General features: G+C 36.7%; 3 protein-coding genes across 5 annotated transcripts in view; 2 read left to right on the forward strand and 1 right to left on the reverse strand.

Annotated features, from left to right (window-relative positions):
* Positions 1-20,531, forward strand: part of LOC132114410 (solute carrier family 23 member 2-like) — a 194,158-nt gene that overhangs the window by 4,368 nt on the left and 169,259 nt on the right. The window lies entirely within an intron of this gene.
* On the forward strand, positions 1,986-3,895 carry LOC132115151 (beta-crystallin B2-like). Its single transcript, XM_059523554.1, has 6 exons — positions 1,986-2,046; positions 2,229-2,316; positions 2,415-2,533; positions 2,903-3,035; positions 3,335-3,477; positions 3,574-3,895. The coding sequence occupies exons 2-6, from the start codon at positions 2,254-2,256 to the stop codon at positions 3,740-3,742; spliced, it is 627 nt and encodes a 208-aa protein (XP_059379537.1). The 5' UTR covers positions 1,986-2,046; positions 2,229-2,253; the 3' UTR covers positions 3,743-3,895.
* The window catches only part of si:ch73-138n13.1 (titin homolog), a 41,022-nt gene continuing 24,611 nt past the window's right edge, over positions 4,121-20,531 (reverse strand). For both annotated transcript variants that reach the window (XM_059522483.1, XM_059522484.1), the window contains exons 7-13: positions 10,059-10,174; positions 8,730-8,883; positions 7,806-7,974; positions 7,497-7,636; positions 6,865-7,001; positions 6,675-6,764; positions 4,121-5,698 (exon numbers count right to left, since the gene is read on the reverse strand). In XM_059522483.1, the coding sequence (XP_059378466.1) occupies positions 6,683-6,764; positions 6,865-7,001; positions 7,497-7,636; positions 7,806-7,974; positions 8,730-8,883; positions 10,059-10,174 (798 nt within the window). In that variant the 3' untranslated portion in view covers positions 4,121-5,698; positions 6,675-6,682. The remainder of the gene's footprint in view (positions 5,699-6,674; positions 6,765-6,864; positions 7,002-7,496; positions 7,637-7,805; positions 7,975-8,729; positions 8,884-10,058; positions 10,175-20,531) is intronic.

Consider the following 20,531-nt stretch of genomic DNA (forward strand, 5'->3'; position numbering starts at 1 on the left):
AAATTAGCATTTTTGAGCCATGCATTCTCGTTTTTTTATAAAGCGACTTACAAATGAGGACAATAAAAGCAGTCAAAACTGACAAAGGAGCAGCAATACATTTGTTAAGTGCAAATCCCAAAGTCTCGGTTAGACTAATACAGTGCACGTAACGTATATATAGGGTATTATACACACTAGGGCTGTGCGATATTGAAGAAAATTGCGATATGCGATACCTTAAAGTATGTAAAATCAATTTCTATTATATTTAAAAATATTTAAACACGAAAATCATTCAAACAATTAGTTTCATATTCTTTCTTGGAAAAAAAAAGATTCACTATAACTTCTGAAAGTGACCAGCACTGTTTTAGCAGAAGGCTACATAAAAATAATGTCACAAATCGGAAAATTTCATTTTAACATCAGTGTGAACGTACAAAATAATAAATAAATAAATATAATTGTTGCTTTGCTTTCCATACACGTACGTCCTTCTTCATATAGCTACCACAACAAAAACTATAGTCTGAGAAAGTTCAAACATGATTAAAGATTTAAGTTTTAGATTTATTATTAAAATAATGCCAAAACATTATGTTATACAACATAAATTACACAGTCATAGCAACAGGTATATTTTGAAGCAATTGAATATATATATATATATATATATATATATATATATATATATATATATATATATATACATTTAAATGATGTAATATTGCATGGCATAGTTCCAAAACAGGGGAGAATGGGGTTAGTTGTAACACTTTACTCCAGTGAATATTTGTCAGGGTACATTTATTTATGAAAGTTAATTACTGTATAGTGTAATGTGAAGAATAAGCAACTTCCCGGCATTATTTTTTTTTGTATATATGGCTGAAATATATATATTCTTAATTTGTTTCTAATTAATTAATTAATTTTTATTTAATATATAAATTATTTACATTGGCTAAATAAGTGTAGCAACAAGCATTTAAATATACCAAAATGAAGGCCGGGTAGTTATACTAAAAAACGCAATACAGAAATTAAAAAGATTTTTAATTATTTTTTTATATATTTATTAAATTTTGTTTTATTTTATTTTAATTATTTACTTATTTATTTATTGCTGTTTAGTCAATGTATTGAATATAATGCAGTACATTGGTGCTGTTACAATTGATGGCACTATATGGTTTATAAGTAGCCTATAAAAGATTTCAGTGTGGGCCGCTTTGGCCCTCAAGGTCCACTGTTCTGCAGAGTTTAACTCCAACCCTAATCAAACACATCTGAAAAACCTTACCAAAGTCCTCTGGATTACAGGCAGGTGTGTTTGATTAAGGGGTTGGAGCTAAATTGTGCCACACAGTGGATCTCGAGGGCCAGATACTGATTCCGTCCAAAGTATTGAAATTAATGTGTTCAGGTCTCCCACTCTTTTTAACTTTGGCTATATTTTCATTTAATTTGTTGTACTTTTTGGGTTAGAAACATCTGTGTGTTTATATTGTAAAACAACAGAACAGTTGAAATGTAATGCAACTCCCAACATAACAGCAAGGTGACTCACCAAGCCAGTGTGTTTCTCCAACAATACGTCACTGATGAAAAACATCATCTATATTATGATTATAAAGCATATTTAGTGACAAACTAAGATGTTTCCAAATCTCACAGGGTTGACAGTAATTGTGAAAAGATGCACCAGCCTCGCTCTTTCAATTTCACATCCAGAGTTGGTCACTCTTGTTGTAGGTCCTGTACTCTTGGCACAGGTTGTGCTGAATCATGGGATATGGAACAAAGCGCGGCTGGGCGAAAACTGACAACTAATGAAATAACTTTGTGGGGTATCAAAAGAAAAGGGAGGGTAGGATGGCGAGGGTGAGGATGTTTGGCTGGTACTTCTTCAGCCCTCCCAGTGCCAGCCGGTTAGCCTATTAGGACCTGACTATGAGGGTTTTCTGGACAGAGACATGTTTTGGCAGTGTTTCCGCCCCTGAGCTTGCAGTATATATTGAGCTGCTGATGCCTCCCCACAGCGACTGGCACATCCTGGAGCTGGTAAGATATGCATATTATTGCTTACTTTATTATTGTTAACATTTTTTTTTTCATTTAAGAATGACACAACAATTCATCCTGGTCATTCATTATGCTTTTGCAATATTTAATTATCGACATAATTGACACTAATAATTATTGTTTGCTTCCTATTCGGTTCCTAATGTTATCTCTGAACAAAGCTCATCACACTCATCCTGGTTCACTATGGCAACTGATCACCAGAACCCTGCAACCAAACAAAAACAACCAGTTGCCAGTAACTTCAAGGTACAAACATGTTCCCAGAATATCTGTGGTGTGACTTCCTCATCTGCTACTCCTGCTCATCTTCCGTTACACTTTCTCTCCTGTCTTCTGTTCTGTAGTTGGTCATCTACGAACAAGAAAACTTTCAAGGCCGCTGTCATGAGCTGACTGAGCCCTGTAACAACATCCAGGAGGCGGACGTGTCGAAAGTGGGCTCAGTACTGGTGCTGTGTGGACCGTGAGTTTGTGTGTGAGAGAAAATAGCACATCTGTGAGTGTAATATTGTGTGATATTTAATGTACAAGACGCTAATATTGAGCAACTTAGAGATATAGAAATGATAAATGACACTAAATTTGATTGGCCAATGCATTGTTTTTGTTACACATAGCTGGCAACCCTGTTTCAGACACAGTGAAAGCATTCCACACAATACTCTTTTTTTTTGGAAATCTGTGAACACTGACAAACTGATACAAACAGTGAAATGTCTCAGTGATGCTGGATTGTTACATCAGCATTGGGCTGAACATATCTGAGAATTTTCGTATGAAGAAAGATGAATGAGAAAGAAAGCATGACAAAGATGTGAACTTTTTGTTCCAGGTGGGTGGGATATCAGCAGCCTGGCTGTAAGGGGGAACAGTATGTGTTTGAGAAGGGTGAGTATCCTCGCTGGGACGCCTGGACCAACAGCAGACGCAGTGACTGCATCGTCGCCTTTCGCCCCATCAAAGTGGTAAAAAAAAATTAACTGCAGGATTACACAATTATTCTGTACATACAGTACCATTAAAATTTTTGGACATTCATACTTGAATTATTTGAGAATAATAGTTAGGTCATCATCAAACTTGTGACACAACAAAACTAAGTAATAATTTAGCTTCTTCATGTCTTCTGGACATTCTCTCAACCAACTTCAGATCAAATGATTTTTAAGATCATAAAACATTTGAGTCAGGTGTATCCAGATGTGTATATTAATTTGTTCCAAAGGGGTACTTTCAATATTCTGTTCTACACATGTACTCTCAGGACAGCCAGGAACACAAGATCGTGCTCTATGAGAACCCAAGCTTCAGTGGAAAGAAGATTGAGATCATAGATGATGATGTCCCCAGCTTCCACGCTCATGGATACCAAGAGAAAGTCTCTTCAGTTCGTGTGCAGAGTGGCACGTGAGTAGAACCTCAAAAAACAGCTTATAGGAGTACAGTGAACCCACATTTAAGACAATCTATCTTTAAATGCCTTTTTGGTTATCTTGGTTCCAGCTGGGTGGGCTATCAGTACCCAGGATACAGAGGCTACCAGTACTTGTTTGAGAAAGGAGAGTTTAAGGAGTGTTCTGAGTTTGGGGCCGTGCTGCCTCACATCCAGTCTGTGAGACGCATCCGTGACATGCAGTATCACCCAAGAGGGGCCTTCCAAACCTCCACCTGAGTGACCAGCACTTCTCCTCAAACCCTGGCGCTTCTGAAACGCCCCATCCTTCCCTTACTCTTCACCTCTATATGCTTATCTTTGACCCTTTAACTTGTCAGTGATTCTATTTGCTACTGCTGAGAAATAAATAAGTGATTTTGCGTTACGAAAGTTTCGGAGCATTTATTTGGGCATTCACTCTTTTACAAGTGCATTGGACTTTTTGAAATCCACAACTGATTGAGTCTATCAATTGATCCATAATTAATGTATTACATTCCATCTGTTTGTTATATATATAAGATGGCATTATCAGATGACCTCTTGTCAGTGGTTTTATTGACTTCTGAAACCTTCTGAAAAAGTTCTAAGCACACTTAACAAAAAGAATGAATATATATTTATAGCAAATTTTATTATGAATTTACAGTATTGGACACTGGCATTACAACAGTGCAATAAACATCTTTACAGTCGGATTTAAAATAAAAAGGACAAATTACCCTTAAACACACTATAACAACTGTATAGTCAGACAATGAAAAGAAGCTGATAATAAAATAAAAAAAGAACCATAGGACATATTACTCACATACGTCAGCATTACAACATTGATATCACGCGTGAAGACTCATGTGGTACAAAAGTGACTACTGCTTAGAACCGCTGGTCATTATCAGGTGAAAAGTGCTTGTTATGTGGGAGTGGCACAACAGCCCAGCGCTTTTTTTTTTTTTTTTTTCAAAAATACGTTTACAACATGTTTGCAATGCAAGGTGAATGATGTTTACAGTACTTTGACATCTCAAAATTCCCTTAAGCAAACTAGTAAACAAAAGAAACAAACTCAAGATGTGTGTAACCTAATGTGAGGGACACAAATGAAAAGTTTTCCCTTATGTATTCAATCAATATTTTCTTGTAAGGGCAGAAAAAGAGATTTACACGTTGATTACGCAATTTCCTATCATCATTTTTGGCCCACGGTTTAAGCAAGTAAAAAATTGTGATAAAAAGAAGAACAAAAAAGTGAAATAAAGGGAATTACTGATTGTACATGCGCAATTTTGTCAATCATGATATTATGGATTCAAACATGATGGAGGACATGGTGAAAACTAGACAAACGGAGGCAGCATACAGAACTATGCAGGTATGAATGTCTCAAATCTAAATAATAGAAGGTTATTAGGAGACATGCAAACAAAAAGCAAACAAATTCATTCAGTGGCCCAACCAAACAGGTTTCCACACACACATACAGGGTCGTAAATGAATTTCAACTCATTTTTGATCATTAAACATTTACCGCATTCCTTTCGAACCGACATTAATACAAATATAACATTCTGTGATTAACATTTTGTCATGACTAAATACACTATCTATACAGACAGCTCAGCATTGATTTGTCGACTAATAAAGATCAAAAATAAATTGTGATCATCTATAATGCATGTGCAGTTGATGCCTATAACCATCAACTGAACAAAATCAATGGGAATATGACAAACAAACAAAAATAATAGCACTGAAGCTGTAGTACTATAAACATAAAAGGGTAAAAATAAACCAACATCATACTCCAGTTATATGAAGCACTTCTGGTTACTTGTAGGTGCGCCTGGACCCACAGTTTAACTATAAAGAATGATCTCTCGCTCACTAGAGGTTAAAGTGGCTCTATGCAAAAATAATTCTCTCTCGTATGACGAAGAGCTGAAGAGAAACTCGACAATACATACGTGGACACACGCTTTACACACAGATCTCTGCTTCGCCCATTACGTCAGTCAGAAAGCTTTTAGAAAGGCACCATGCACATGTGTACGACTGGAGAAGAAGACCAGAAAAACTAATGAAACAAAATGATTTCGTAGTCAGCAGCAGCAGCAGAATTCCCGTCAAATCCAGGTCAAAGGTTAAGGCTTCTGTCGCGAGTTACAGCTACAGATACTGCAGTTATAAGGCATCCTGAGATGATGGGAAAAACACATTTGGTTTATGTTAGACTAGCAGTAAAACTACACTAAACCCTTATAATTAGAGAAGTCAAAAGTACAGGTACCTTTCAAATAAACACATCATTAATGCCCTACTAACTGCCAATGTGTCATGTACATGCCTTACACTATATTTTTATGGGGTCTAAAGTCAAACTGTTTAAGCAAAACTTGATCACCTTGCATATCATTTTGCCCATTACCTTGATTTCTGTACTTGTGTTCTGGTGGCTTATTTAATGACATTTTTTTTTTTATATTGAACAGATTTTTAATTAAATCTGTTCATTGTTATCAGCAATGTTCCGGACAATGAGTTCTTAAAGACACAGCTCACCCGAAAATTAAATTCTGAAGATGTTTAGTAACCAAACAGTTTGTGACCATTGTCATTGACTGTATTGTTACGTTCCACTAAAAAAGCCATATTTTTTACATTTCCGACTGAACTATGCCTTTAAGTGAATGTAAATAATAAATAAAATAAATTCACATAAAACTGTAAAAACAAATACAATCTAACTGAATTTGCCTGTATATTGTTGTTAATAATTATTCAGTGAAGACGGTCATGGAGATAATAAAAAAATTGTAGCCAACTTATAGGTATTCATTTTTATTGTTTGACTTGAACAAAAACTAAATCTTTTTTTAGCTGTTAAAAACTTAAAAGCAACTTTTCTATTCGATATATTGCTTGTAATAAAAAATATTAAATAAATATACCTAAAACACCATGGCATTGTTTTTTTATTATTATTATTTGTTAGTATTTGAACTAATATTTAACATTTCAAATAAAGTAAAAAAAATATTAAGGTTAATAAAACTGGGTTAATTAAAAAAAAAAAAAAATCGCTGCTATTGTCATTACCTACAGACATTTTAGTATTTTGACAAGCCTAGTTATAATGTAGTTGCACGTACAGATACATTAGATGATTTACCTGCGTGTTCAGGCTGTACCGTCGTTTTCATACTGACTCAAACGTTTTTTAGTCTTTAGTTCTTTCAGCCACTGAGGAGAGGACTCTTCTCTAAAAGATGATGGAGTGAGAGAAAAAAATCAGAAACAAAAACACACAATAATGTTCAGCACTGAGACTTTCTGATGTCCATTGATCTAAAAGCACTCACACATTCTCTTTGCCGCCAGCAGGAGGCAGCACACGGGAGGCTCGAGGCAAGAATGGAGATTTGGGGGGGCGTGAGAGCTGAGGGGGTGTCGGGCTGTCCGTCTGATTGTCTGACTCGCCTCTCTTCTTTAGATGAGCCTAAAATGAATGAACGAACGAACAAATCTCACGTCACACAAACTGCAAAATGATCAGCTTCCAAACAAATTCATACAATTCTAGCCTGACCTAAAACCAGCCTTGTTAGGAAGGTGCTTCTGTTTAATCACTATGATTTACTTATTTTTCTTAATAGCCAAGTAATCTTACTTGATGATCTTACTAAGACATCATTGAAAGATACAGTGTATCAACTGATATCAGTATATTTGTTATACTGTTATACTGTATCTCATCGATTGTTCATCGATCATATTAGTATCTCACTTTTTGCCTATATAAATATCAGCAACTTGCATTAAATAGCATATTTTTTAATGTTATTGAATACTTTTTGTTTTCATTCAGATTTTGTCTAAAAGCTCAATTAACTATTTCATCTCCAAAAATGATACTTTTCACACTATTGTTTCATATGTCAGGCTTTGCAAGGTTAAGGAAATGGAACTGGTGGGGGGAAAAAAATCCCCTCACCTTTAGAGCAGACGGGTCCATGCCAGGGAAGAGCGCCACTCTCTGAGGCTGAGACATGGAGGAAGTTCGGGATCCGATTCCCTTGGCCTGCTCCTCAGAGTCCGAGTCTTCATCCTGCTTAGGGGAGTCTGTCTTCTTCTCTACAGACAGAGAGAAAGACTGGCTTGAGTGCAGTGGACTAGATTTCACTGACTTTTCTACAGTACAAAGATAATTATGACCCAAAGAGGACCCGCAACCTACTTTAACCCACCCTCATGGGATGAGATGTGCAGGCACACATGTGTCTCGCTGCTAAGATGTAAGTACCTGTTGAGTCCTTGTAGCGCCATTCATCATCTGCTCCGGTTCCCTCGGGTACTTGTGATAAGAGGGCACTGAGACGGGCGCCTCGAGAGGGCGGGGCTCTGCGAGTGCTCATCTTGTTCAGACTGACTCTGGCACGCAGTGCACTGGAGTCTAACAGTGTCGTGTGGGTCTACAAAGACAGAGACATGTCAAATGCTATTTACAGTTTTGTGTGTTTACATTCAAATTCAGAGTTTTATAGGGAACTGAAACTGTGTAATTGTTTACTCAACTTCATGTCATTCCAAACCTGTATGACTATATTTTTCTATGCAAAACAAAAGATATTTTAAAGAATGTTGGTAACCAAACCGTTTAAGTTCCAACTGACTTCCATTGTATTCCTTGTCCAAATAATGGAATGAAACCAAAATGGTTTGGTTAACATCATTCTTCAAAATATATTCCTTTTATGTTGCACACAAGAAAGTCAAACAGGTTTGAAATGAAATGAGTGACAACAGAATTTTCTGAATTTGTGTCAACCTTCTGTCAACCTGTCCAAGTCCATTCCTCCAACACTCTGACAGTTTCAAAAGTTTATCGAAACATTTTAATAGTAACCAATATGAATGAAGTGGTTCAAACCATGAGTAAAACTCTAAATTAAATCTGTTCATCATATAAATCATGTCTTTTCGAAAGATTTTATTTAAAACACTTGATTCATATGGATTACTTTTACAATCTCTCTGAACTTTTTGAAGCGGTAGTTTTGGTTTCATTGACTTTGACAGAAATCTCTTAAATTTCATTAAAAGTATCTTTATTTTTGTTCCGAAGATGAAGGAAAGTCTTAAGGGTTTGGAACGGTATGAGGGTGAGCATAATGACAATTTTAATTTTTAGGCCAATTATCCCTACGGTTTAGCAGCAAAGACTGACCTCTGGGAATGGGAGCTCGGGCTGCTTTTGAGGAGATGTTGTCGATCCATCTGGCGTGTCGATGAGAAGGAGCTGTTCAGCTGTGTGAGGTGGGCTGGGCTTCTGCGGAGACGGGCTGAGGTTGTCATCAGATGAAGGTGTAGCTGGAGTGAGGCTGAGGAGGACGAAAGTCATATTTGAAAACATATGTTTTTCTGTATTTCATTTGTGCAGAAAACGTAAAAGTCCAAAAACATGACTGTAAAAGTAGGTTGCTATGAGGTTTGAACTCCAGTCTATGGCCAGTGAATTGAAAAATATATATATATCATGAAATTGTATTTTCATTATTTTATTATTATTATTGTTATAACTTTTTTGGCAGTATTTTTCCTTGCATATTTGTGATTGAACATTTGGTCACTTGCTACATCAGATGAACAAAAAGCAGCACAAAAACAGACAAGTTCTGTTTTTGTTCCCTCATATTATGTGGGGAACATTTCTCCAAAGTAAAAGGAGTTTGAAGGGGTTAGTAATTTTTAATCGAAACATCATAACAACCTTCCGCTAAACAGCCAGACTTCTCTCTGGCGATGTATGCAGGACTCCAATCGTTTTGTTTTGATTAAACTTGAAATACAATTCTTAGAATACAAATCTTCCTCCATCCATTGACAAGCAACGAATAGAACCAAGTTCCCACCCTACGTTTATTTTATTTTCAAATAATCCATTGTACTCGGGTGTACAGTATGGCAAAATAATGAACAACAGATCTGTCGCTACTTCCGAGATATCATCCCTTTAATCGCAGATGCTTTGCAGCCCATTGATTTTAATTTGATTCGCACACATCATTTAGGCCAACATCAATGTTGGTCAGACTCCCATTCATAATTTAATTTGAACCATGTATAATTTTGCAGTTCCTAACAAACTTACTGGCTATCTGTGAGTAACTGTTAATGGGATGGCTACGTCACCGTTTGTGACAACACATATACCCATCCAAAGTTCATTCTTAGAGCACAGATACAACCCATCCAACCCAATGATCCACATATACCAGCTCTCATTTCATCTGAATGCCTCTTGCATTGGACATCGCTGTAACCAAACCTCTCTGACAAGCCTAGTCTGCTCTGTAAAGAAGATGTATCTGCCTGTGTGTCTGTCCATGAGGTCTTTATAGCATTATAGCTCTGCTACAGATGACTCACTCAATAGATGCAATTGATCCTGGTGTTACAAACAGTGACTGAGGATAGTTATGTATAGTTTATATGTTAGTTTGAGGACATAAATGGTTATGATTTAACATGGTTTTTGGGAGGCGTGTGTGTTCACCTGTCATCAGTGCGAAGTCCAGTCTCCCATGTGCTGTACTGACTGTCGGTCTCCTGCACCAGATTGTCTGTGTCTTTATTGTCCTCCTGTCCACTAACACATTGTTTTACCAGCTCCTGTAGATAAAAAGAAAGAAAAGAGGATGTTTAGAACTAAAAAGCTGCCTAAATAATGAGATTTTACACTGAGAGGCCTTTTTTTTGAGGGAGTACCAGTGGCTGTCTGGATGAGATAGGAAATTACCAAAGAGAGAAGAGAAAATGATCCATGATCCTTCAGAAATCTTTCTAATATGGTGATTTTGTGCTTTATCTTTTTTTTTTTTTATAATCAATGTTGAAAATGGATAAGCAGTTTAATATTTGTTTGGAAGCCTGGAGGTTTTTTTTGCTGATTCTTTGATGAATAGAAACAATTTATTTGATATATTTTCTTATGTAAAAGTCCTTACTGTCACTTTTTAATAAAATTATATATTTTCTTAAAAAAATATATATATTAAAGTTTGACCCAAACTTTTGAATGATAGTGTAATAAAATAAACTTTCCAATACTTTTGTTTAATCTACAATAATAAATAAATAAATGTTAAGAGTTGAACTTGACAGACAGTGATCACCACTGGTTTTACTCATAGACTGTATAAAAACATGGACGTAGTGTCCGTGACGTCACCCGTAGACTCCTGAAGTGTGTTTTTGAAGCCTAAGGCCCTGTCCCAAATCGCGCACTTCATGTGGACTTTCGGTCTCGTGGACTTGAAATGCGCGTGCTCGCCGAGTCTACGAGTCCGTAGGCCGTCCCATTCAGCATTTTAACGCTCCGAAGTGTGCTCAGCAGCGCCCCCTTTGTACCCTTGAAGCGGTCTTCCGCGAAGCCCGCATAGAAGCAGGCTCCACGCACTTCAACTACCCAGGAATCCTTGCGAAAGACCAATCAGACAACAGATGGGAGGATATTTCGCTCACGGACTGTAAACATGGCTGAGAAGAGAATATTTAAGTGCAAAAGTATCAATGTTTTTTATGACATAGGCGTACATTTTACCAGTTGTTACTTACAGTTATACAAACATTATCGACCAGTTGATATCTCAAACATAATAATAGCGCGTTAAATAATACGATCGCATTATGATTCATTACATAAATAGAACCGAATGTCATGGCTTTATGAGTCATATAAACGTAGTATGAATATTGAAACCTATACATTTTTCTTAAACTCATTTTCATTTTGTGTTAAAATTTAACATTATGTATTATTATGTACAAATGTATTTATCATTTAAATAACCATGACATCTATTCTAATGCCCAGGTGGCATTTACAATTATAGAACTGTAAAAGCAGGCTGTGTATTTCACATGGACATATTATTTGGGAAATTAAAATTAATCCTGTTCTCTATGCTAAAGACTGTAATTTGTTTAATGATATTTGTGATATTTTTCTAATAAAGGGACTGGGATAAGTCAACCAGACCTTCTTCCTGTTTCCGGCGTGGCGATCGAGTCTGTCCCAAAATACCTCTCAATGCACCCTCGCGGACTCGCGCTAAGGGCCCTATAGGTCTGCACTACATGACGTCACCAAAGTGTGGACTCTGAGGAAGTCCACAAGTCCGGAGTGTGCCATTTGGGACAGGGCCTAAAGTGTGTAGAGCGGGCCGTCGCCATCTTGGCAGCGCGTCACCGCGCGACTCTGCCGGACAATCAAAAATGGGCAAAAAGGCGGGAGCTAGTTGCTGAAGCCACACCCACCTAGCACGACGGCAGTGTCAGCAGCGGCAATCCACCTGTCACTCAAGTGGCTACGCCCTTAATTATGCAGAACTTTAAGTCTTAATATAATTTAAACGGATGAGTTATAAAAAAATTCACCCCCCACACAGTTGTCATGAAGGGCAAAATTAGCATTTTAGACCAAAATCATTTTTTGAACCAGGCTGTAAACATGTTTTTTTCTGCTGTAAAGTTGGGCATTTTAACATGGGGAGTCTATGGGACTGACTCCCTTTTGCAGCCAGCCTCAAGCGGCCAGTCGATGAATTGCAGTTTTAGTCACTTCCTTATTGGCCTCACGAGAGAGAGCGGGAGGTTGGCGCTCGGTTTTACTGAATGGGCAAGATGCTTCTGATTATGGAAAGGCCTTAATGAAAAAAAGAGAGGTACTGTAGTTTAATCATCCTGCAGCACTGCAAACAACCACCAGGTGAAGCTAAATCTCACAATGAACAACCCAGCCACTTCCTTTGGGTGTGACATCACAGCACCAGAGCTGGACATTAGCCAATCACTGAGTAAATAGATGCAATCTGCTCAGCGGGCATAAAACTCTTGTGTGTATCATAGAACAGAATAGCAGGACTATTAACCCTGATCACTATTCAGCTACAAACCCGGTCGGCTCCAGTTCACCATCATGTAACAGATATCACCTTAAACTAACACATGGTGTCATAACTGGGCAGCTGCTGATATTTTCAGGGCTGTAACATAATACCAGGAAATTATTTGCAAAATACAAAACCTGAGTCACAAAAACTGTGTGACCATGTGAAAATGAATGACAGGAAAAAGCACAGGAAGACACTGGTGAGTCTGCCATGAAAGTACTGCGATGATAACCTCATAGAAATCTACTGGTTGAACTGGTGAGCGCATCCATTCAACCGTGCTTCTTTTAATGAGGAGACTACAGAGAGTACAGTGTATCTAACACACACACACATACACACACACAGACCGAGTCATCAGCTCACAAGCAGAACTGAGTGTGAGCACTGTGAGTATGTGACTGTCAGGGGTTTGTGTCAATCAGAAGTGAACTGAAAATCCCTTTGAGATGTTCAAATCAATTTCTGAATAGTAGTTGAAACAGCAAGCAGGATGGAGATGTTTTATTACAATAGAAAGATTTTAGGTTGTTTTTAATAGTACATTTTTTTTTTCCTTAATATTATTACATATACATGTAATATGAATATTCGAATATTAGTTTATTTAAATGACGTTTAATGAGAAAGACATTTTTCTTAATCAAACATTATTTTTGTCACCATTTGAATCCATTTGAAAACAATAAACATTGTGTAGCAAAACTTTTTTCAGAGAAAAGCATTTAACGCAGAGTGAATGAAAAAATGCGTTGATATGATAAGCCATAATTCATTCTGGCACTCTCACACACATACATTCTCCATTCACGTACATACATTTCTACTCTCACACACACAAATTCCCCTTTCACATACATACATTTCTACTCTCACACATACATTCCCCTTTCACATACATATATTCTTGCTTTCACACACTTAAATTCTCCTTTCACATACAGTACATTTCTACTCTCTTTCACACACTTACATTCTCCTTTCACATACATATATTCTTGCTTTCACACACTTAAATTCTCCTTTCACATACAGTACATTTCTACTCTCACACACATACACTCTCCTTATACATACATACATACATACATTTCTACTCTCTCTCACACACTTACATTCTCCTTTCACATACATATATTCTTGCTTTACACACATACATTCTCCTTACACATACATAATTTTTTTTTTTTGCTTTCACACACATGCATTCTCCTTTTACATATATATATATATATATATACAGAACAGACCAAAAGTTTGGACACCTTCTCATTCAAAGAGCTCATCAAGAGAATGCCAAGAGTGTGCAAAGCAGTAATCAAAGCAAAAGCTGGCTACTTTGAAGAACCTACAATATGACATATTTTCAGTTGTTTCACACTTTTTTGTTAAGTATATAATTCCATTTATAATTCCACATGTGTTAATTCATAGTTTTGATGCCTTCAGTGTGAATTTACAATTTTAGTCATAGTCATGAAAATAAAGAAAACTCTTTGAATGAGAAGGTGTGTCCAAACCTTTGGTCTGTACTGTATATATATATATATACACATATATATATATATATATATATATATATATATATATATATATATATATATATATTTCCACCTTTTTTGGTATCCATTACTTCCTGTTTAAGCAGGACGTCACTCTCAGAGCAGGAAATACATGTGCAAGACCTGCTCAGCTCTTCCTCACAATTTTACAGTTATGCTATTCAAAGTCATCCTGTTTTCTTTTCAAGTACATATTTTAAGTTTTTATTTTTAACATATCATTATGTAACCTACGTGTTCTAAAGATCTGTGTACAAGTACTAAGACACTGAGTTTGATCATATTAACAGGGCTTAATGCTAAAGACATTTTCAACTGGTCCGGTTCGGCCAGTGGTTTATTTATTTTTTACTTGCCCTGGCAAAATTTTCACAGGATTTGCCACAATCAATCAATCAATCAATAAGACTTATTGTTTTCATTGTTGACTGTAACATTGTATTGTAATAAATAATAACCATTTTGCACAAATAAATAAACCATGCTTTTTCGGGTCTTTAAGGTAGGCCTAATTATTCCAGTTAAGGATGCACTGATCAGGATTTTATTTATTTTACAATTAAATGAGCCGATTCCCATTCTCGTTGCCAATTTATTTAGTTCTTTTCTATTTTTTTTCTTTATTACATTTATTAAATGTTTATTTTGCTCTGTTACTGGCCATACTAACCTTGAGCAAACAAACAAACAAAAAAATATATGCAACATGAAGCAAGTGCACAAAACAAAAACATCAGATTGGCTTAATGAATATTATATTATTACTATTTATTATTATTAGTTTTATTTCCTTAATTATATGTGTGTCTGCACTATGTTTGTACTTTCTGTACTGGAAGCTCCTGACGAAATTTCTTCTGTGTAAACACTTGGCAATAAAGCTCTTTCTGATTTTAATGAAAATTGCTTATTCAATCTCTGACAGCAGGTGGCGCTTATAGAACACTAGTGTAGCACTGAGTTATTGCTGCACGCAGAGCTGCAATTGAAAAAAAAATTAAATAAGTAAATGAAAATCTAAAAATAAATAAACCGCAATGAGTCTTGAGTTATTTAAACAAAGATTTCGCTGTCCCTAACTTGCAACATCCCACTTAATTAACTTACTAAATTAAATGAAAAAAAAAAAAACCTTGTATGCTTATAATTCGTCTATCTGGCAACACGACTGAGGCTGAGCTCGCGTCCTCAAACACAACTCGCTCAAAGTACGAGGCCATGTAAAGTTTTCACAATAATAATATTTATTTATTTTTTAAAAACCAAGATAGCTTGCTGAAATACTTCTGCGGCTGCCTCATCTGCCTCAGCCATGCTGATCAAGACCTGTCACGGTGAGCCTGATCGGCCTAACCTGCCTTCCGTTTCAACTATACTCTCTCTCTCTCGCACATACATACATTCTTCTCTTACATACATCTATATATGTATGTGTGTATATGTATGTGAAAAGAGAGTGTATGTGTGTGAGAGTAGAAATATATTTATGTGTAAGGAGAATGTATGAGTGTGAAAGCAGAAATATATGCATATGAAAGGAGAATGTATGTGTGTGTAAGAGTAGAAAAGTATGCATGTGTAAGAAGAATGAATGTGTGTGAAAGCAAGAATATATGTATGTGAAAGGAGAATGTAAGTGTGTGAGAGTGCCAGAATGAATTAAGTCTTGCACGGCCCCTCATACGTTGACATTGTGTTTGCATACTTATGCTGTGTGTCAAGCAAAGCATTTTTTAGCCAGCTAAAAATCTGAAAATGCCTAGCTGTGGACGCTTGCGAGCACTACGGAGGCACTTTGGTTGCTGAGATACAGAATAGCCACTGAAGTAGATGTGGAAGACGGAGGAAATGTTGAATGCAACAATTCATATATCAAATACAAACTTCTCCATTGTTGTTCAGTCGAAGTACAATGTGACAGTTGGTCAGTGCAATATTTGAGCCGCCCATCCTCCACTGATCTGACGGCTGACTGGAAACTTCACCCAAAGTTAAACATTTATTAGTGCTTTGTTGTGCTGCCGGCGTCTTGAGAAACGTGGTGCTTCTATTGAAAACTATTGAAAAAATATGAAAAAAAAATAACGCTTTGGTATATACACAGCCTTGTAGTCTGTTAACAATAAAGCCGGCTGCAGAGAAAATGAGTTGTTTCTCGGCTCACATCTGCATCTACCTGAGCCGCTGATCTTCATAATTTGACTGGTCATGTCGTTCCAGTGTTTGTATTTCATGATTCCTCATTTTTGTGATAAATCAGCTTCACTTGACAAAGTTTGCCTGCTCGTGATTAATCAGAGATTTACAGCATTCACAGCCGGCAAAGCAAAATTTTTGCGAAATTAGAATAGTTTTTTTTTTTTCTCTCGAATAATCACTGCAGATACAGGTAGTACATTCAAATATTCAACTATTTGTGCACAACCTTACCCTGTGTACGCTAATTACTTTGAACTGTAAATTTTAGAAGCAAAATAATTTTTTTCTCTGATTCCTTGGCCTGAGTCAGTTGGACACCAAAATTTTCATTTCTACATGTCAAAAAAATTGGCTTCGGTGGAGACTGGAACTAAAACTTTCAGATGACACACAGCTAATTTCTCTGTCACTGTAAGTTACTGAAACCACACATGAAAACATGCAACACGTGGTAAACTGCGTTAGTTCAGCAGAGTGGCTTTCTCTCACACTGTATGTCTTGACTGACAATTAGTTGTCCATTGTTCACACAATGTGTTTTCCAAGAATGCGGTTGTGAGTCCTGAAAATATACAGGTGTGAGTTCAGTTACAGAATGTGGTTGTCACGCCTGGACATAACCGTACTGTGTGTGAACATAACTGTATTAACTCAAATACAGGACTGACAACCGTATTCTGCTGCTGTGTGAACGAGGGCATTATGACACCAAACTTTGTATGTGCCATTGTCACCTCACACTGACCACACCACATCAATTTGATAACAGTGCCACCTATTGGTCAAAAGCGGTAAACCATTAAATCATATTGCTAGTTACCGTAATTCCTCAAATAAAAACCGGTAGGCAAATAAATGCCGGGCCTCTTATAGTGGCCGGGGGTGTGGTCAACACGGAAAAATAAAGGCGGGTCTTAAATAAAGGCCGGGGGGGAATTTGTGCAGCAGAGCCAGATAACGAACGTACACGCCCACTGCCGGAGCGTTTCTCGTTCTCGAGTAAAGAACTGGTTGCATCGGTTTTCGGATCACCAGTACACCGAACCGAGAACTGTTTCTGTCGGACGCGTCCAATTCGAGAACCGAGGAGCTGATGATACTGCGCATGTGTGATTCAGCGTGAAGCACACTGACACAGAGCGTGTCTGAACCGAACTGATTCTTTTGGTGATTGATTCTGAACTGATTCTGTGCTAATGTTATGATCTCTGTCCACTGGAACGCTATCGCTTTCAATTTAAAACGGGTTATTTAAAACAATTACTTATTAAACAGATGGAATTAGAAATAAAGGCCTGCCTCTAATAAAAGCCTGCTTCAAATAAAAGCCTGTTACCTTCTGCAGTTCAGGTAAATAAAGGCCCCGGCTTTTATTTGAGGAATTACAGTATTTTACATTTGTTTACTTTAAAATGTATGTGCCAGAAAATAACTGTTAAACACCTAAAACACACTTTATTTTGTTTGTATCTTTGCTCTATTATACATATTTGTGCTGTTACTTGTAGTTTGATTATTTGTTATTATATTCTTTATTTTAGTTTTGACCATAGTCCCCTTTTCCCTGAACATTGCACATACCGAACCATGACTTTTAAATTGTGAAACTGTGAAGTTCCTGTGATGTGTGACTTTCTTCGAATTGCAGTAAATTCCTCCTCCTGAAATTCGAATTCAAACTCCTGTGGGGCATGGCCAAATCACTTTAAATTCACATTAATTTATAACTAGATAATGGAACTAAAAACAGAGCCAATTCTTGAACACAAAGTCACCAAAGCAACATTCAGAATTTAAGATGACAGGTATCGACCTGAGCATTAATTATCATTATCATATTATCATTAGTAATTATGAGAGAGAGAGAGAGAGAGAGAGAGAGAGAGAGAGAGAGAGAGAGAGAGAGAGAGAGACTGTGTGTGTGTGTGTGTAACTGACAGAATGAGAAGTAGAGTGTGTGTTAAGGCTGTTTACATTAGAGATAACAGCAAAGGATGTAATTCATCAGCTCTGCTCTTCCAGTCAGGAAGAGTAACAGGCAACAGAGTGCAGTGAGAATCAGACTGGCCCACATCAGAGCCGTGCACCCACCTGACAAACAGCTCATCTCTCTCTCTCTCACATACACACGCTTAGCTTTCAAAATGAGGACATGCATCAGCTGTTTTTTAAATAATGCTAATTATAAATATTCAGAACACAAATATAAATAAATAAAAGTTTATTCCATTTTATAAATTTTGTGTCCATCTCATACTGGTTCTTTTATAGTCGCAACGGGTCAACTCTGGTCTGTAGATCAGTACCAGCACTTGCTTCAGAAAAACCCATTTCAAAGACAATTTGCCATACACATGCTAGGACAAACAAAGAAACATATCCGTACGCACAGCTCAAAATCCAAAATGTGTAATGAATCAGACGGCTCTATGATACCAACTGCTGGATTCGATAGAATATCAACCTCTAGTCTTACCAGGGTAACCTTAGTTGCCACCAAAATACCATAGTTAGTTACTACACCTATTGTTAATATAATAAAACTGTGATAACTAACACCAAGTCACCACTGTCATCGGTTAAAGATTAAATGCCAGAAAAACAGTTTGAAGTAGATTCAATAAAAGTACAATTATACCACTATTTTGGTATTTTGACAGAAACTGCGGTATGTTTTTGCAGAAGTACCATACTGGGGTAATCAAATGGTTGCTTCTACAAAAGTTAATGCCAGAAACAATACATTTTGACAAAGCTTCTATATATATATATATATATATATATATATATATATTAAAAAAAATTGTGCTATCTAAATAACTAATCCAAATCCAAAACTGTGGAGTGGAATTACACTTCTTATATGCTAATCACTTGACCAGAAAAGCCAAGAAGAATGTCTCAAACAGTTGGTGGCTGATTAACCGAAGGATTTTAGCACGTACTGTATTGCTGTGCTGATTCATTAGAACAGACTATGAACAATGCATCAGCAAAGTGTCTGTGTGAACTTTTGCACATCTTTGCATATATCTGCCCTCAAAGACAATGAAATGGGTGTGTTTGGTTATAAATGCTTTCATTTTTGGCTATCCAAACAATTTGGCTTTATTTAAGGCAGGTAAATCTTCCAAGTCTCATAAACAAAGCTCCCAGTGCATTTCCAACTCAGACACACCTATGAACTGTCTGCTCACCTTGGAAAGCGACTGATATTCTGTGCCTGTCGACCAAACATAAATTAACACACACACACACACACACACACGCTGAGAGGGAGTGGTACATTCAGGACTAACATTAGTTAGGGTGTAGGTCTAGATAGAACAATATCTTATTTTAAAAGCCCTGAATAAGAACACTCATTTAAAACTTTCAGTGTGACAATAACAAATACACAGCAGCAGAGAGAGAGAGACATGAACTCCCTACATGAACAGGAAGAGTGTGTCAGGGGAAGCAAAGGAACAATGAACGGATGGAAAGAAAAGATGAGAGGTAGAAAGAAAAGGGTAACCATCACTTTACCACCAACACATGTTTGGCCTTTCATAGAGATGAATTAGTGCTTCGATTTACAGTTGTAGGAGTCTCCAAACCGAATCTCCTCTTTGTGTCTCTTCATAATCAACTTAAGCTAATATTATTAAGCCTTTCTTAATGTCCAATAGCGCATGTACTGTACATGTTTCTTGGTGTGTGTGTGTTCATGTGCATAATAAGAGACTCATTTACATCTGATGGCATTCTCACAGAACATTCCCACCAAAGGTGTGGCAACATTTACCTGAGGGAACATCAAACATTAACAGCTGATATTGTGAAAGAGCAGTGTTAGATGCTTGACAGACTGAATTTACATATATTAAGTTCAACTGGAGCAGGAAACAGCCAAATTACCCAAACAATATACACAATCAAAAAAGTACAAACATTTGGGGTCTATAAGACTTATTTGAAAGAAGTCTCTAATGCTCATTCAGCGTTCCTTTATTTGATCAAAGATACAGTTAAAAAAAATTATACTGTGAAATATCACATTTTCTTTTAAATAACTGCTATATTTTAAAATGTAATTTACCCTAGTATTCGGAGTTACATGATCCATCAGAAAACATGCTTATATGCTGCTCAAGAAACATTTCTTATCGTAATCAATACTGAAAACTATTTTTGTGGAAATATATATATATTTTTTCAAGGTTCCCTGGAAGCTAGTGAGTAGTACACACACACACACACACATATATATAACACACGAGGGTTGTGCCGATAGACGACAGTATTGTGTATCGATGATAGTCAGATATATGG

This window comes from Carassius carassius, chromosome 34 (genome assembly GCF_963082965.1).
Source record: "Carassius carassius chromosome 34, fCarCar2.1, whole genome shotgun sequence".
NCBI classification, from domain to species: Eukaryota; Metazoa; Chordata; class Actinopteri; order Cypriniformes; family Cyprinidae; genus Carassius; species Carassius carassius.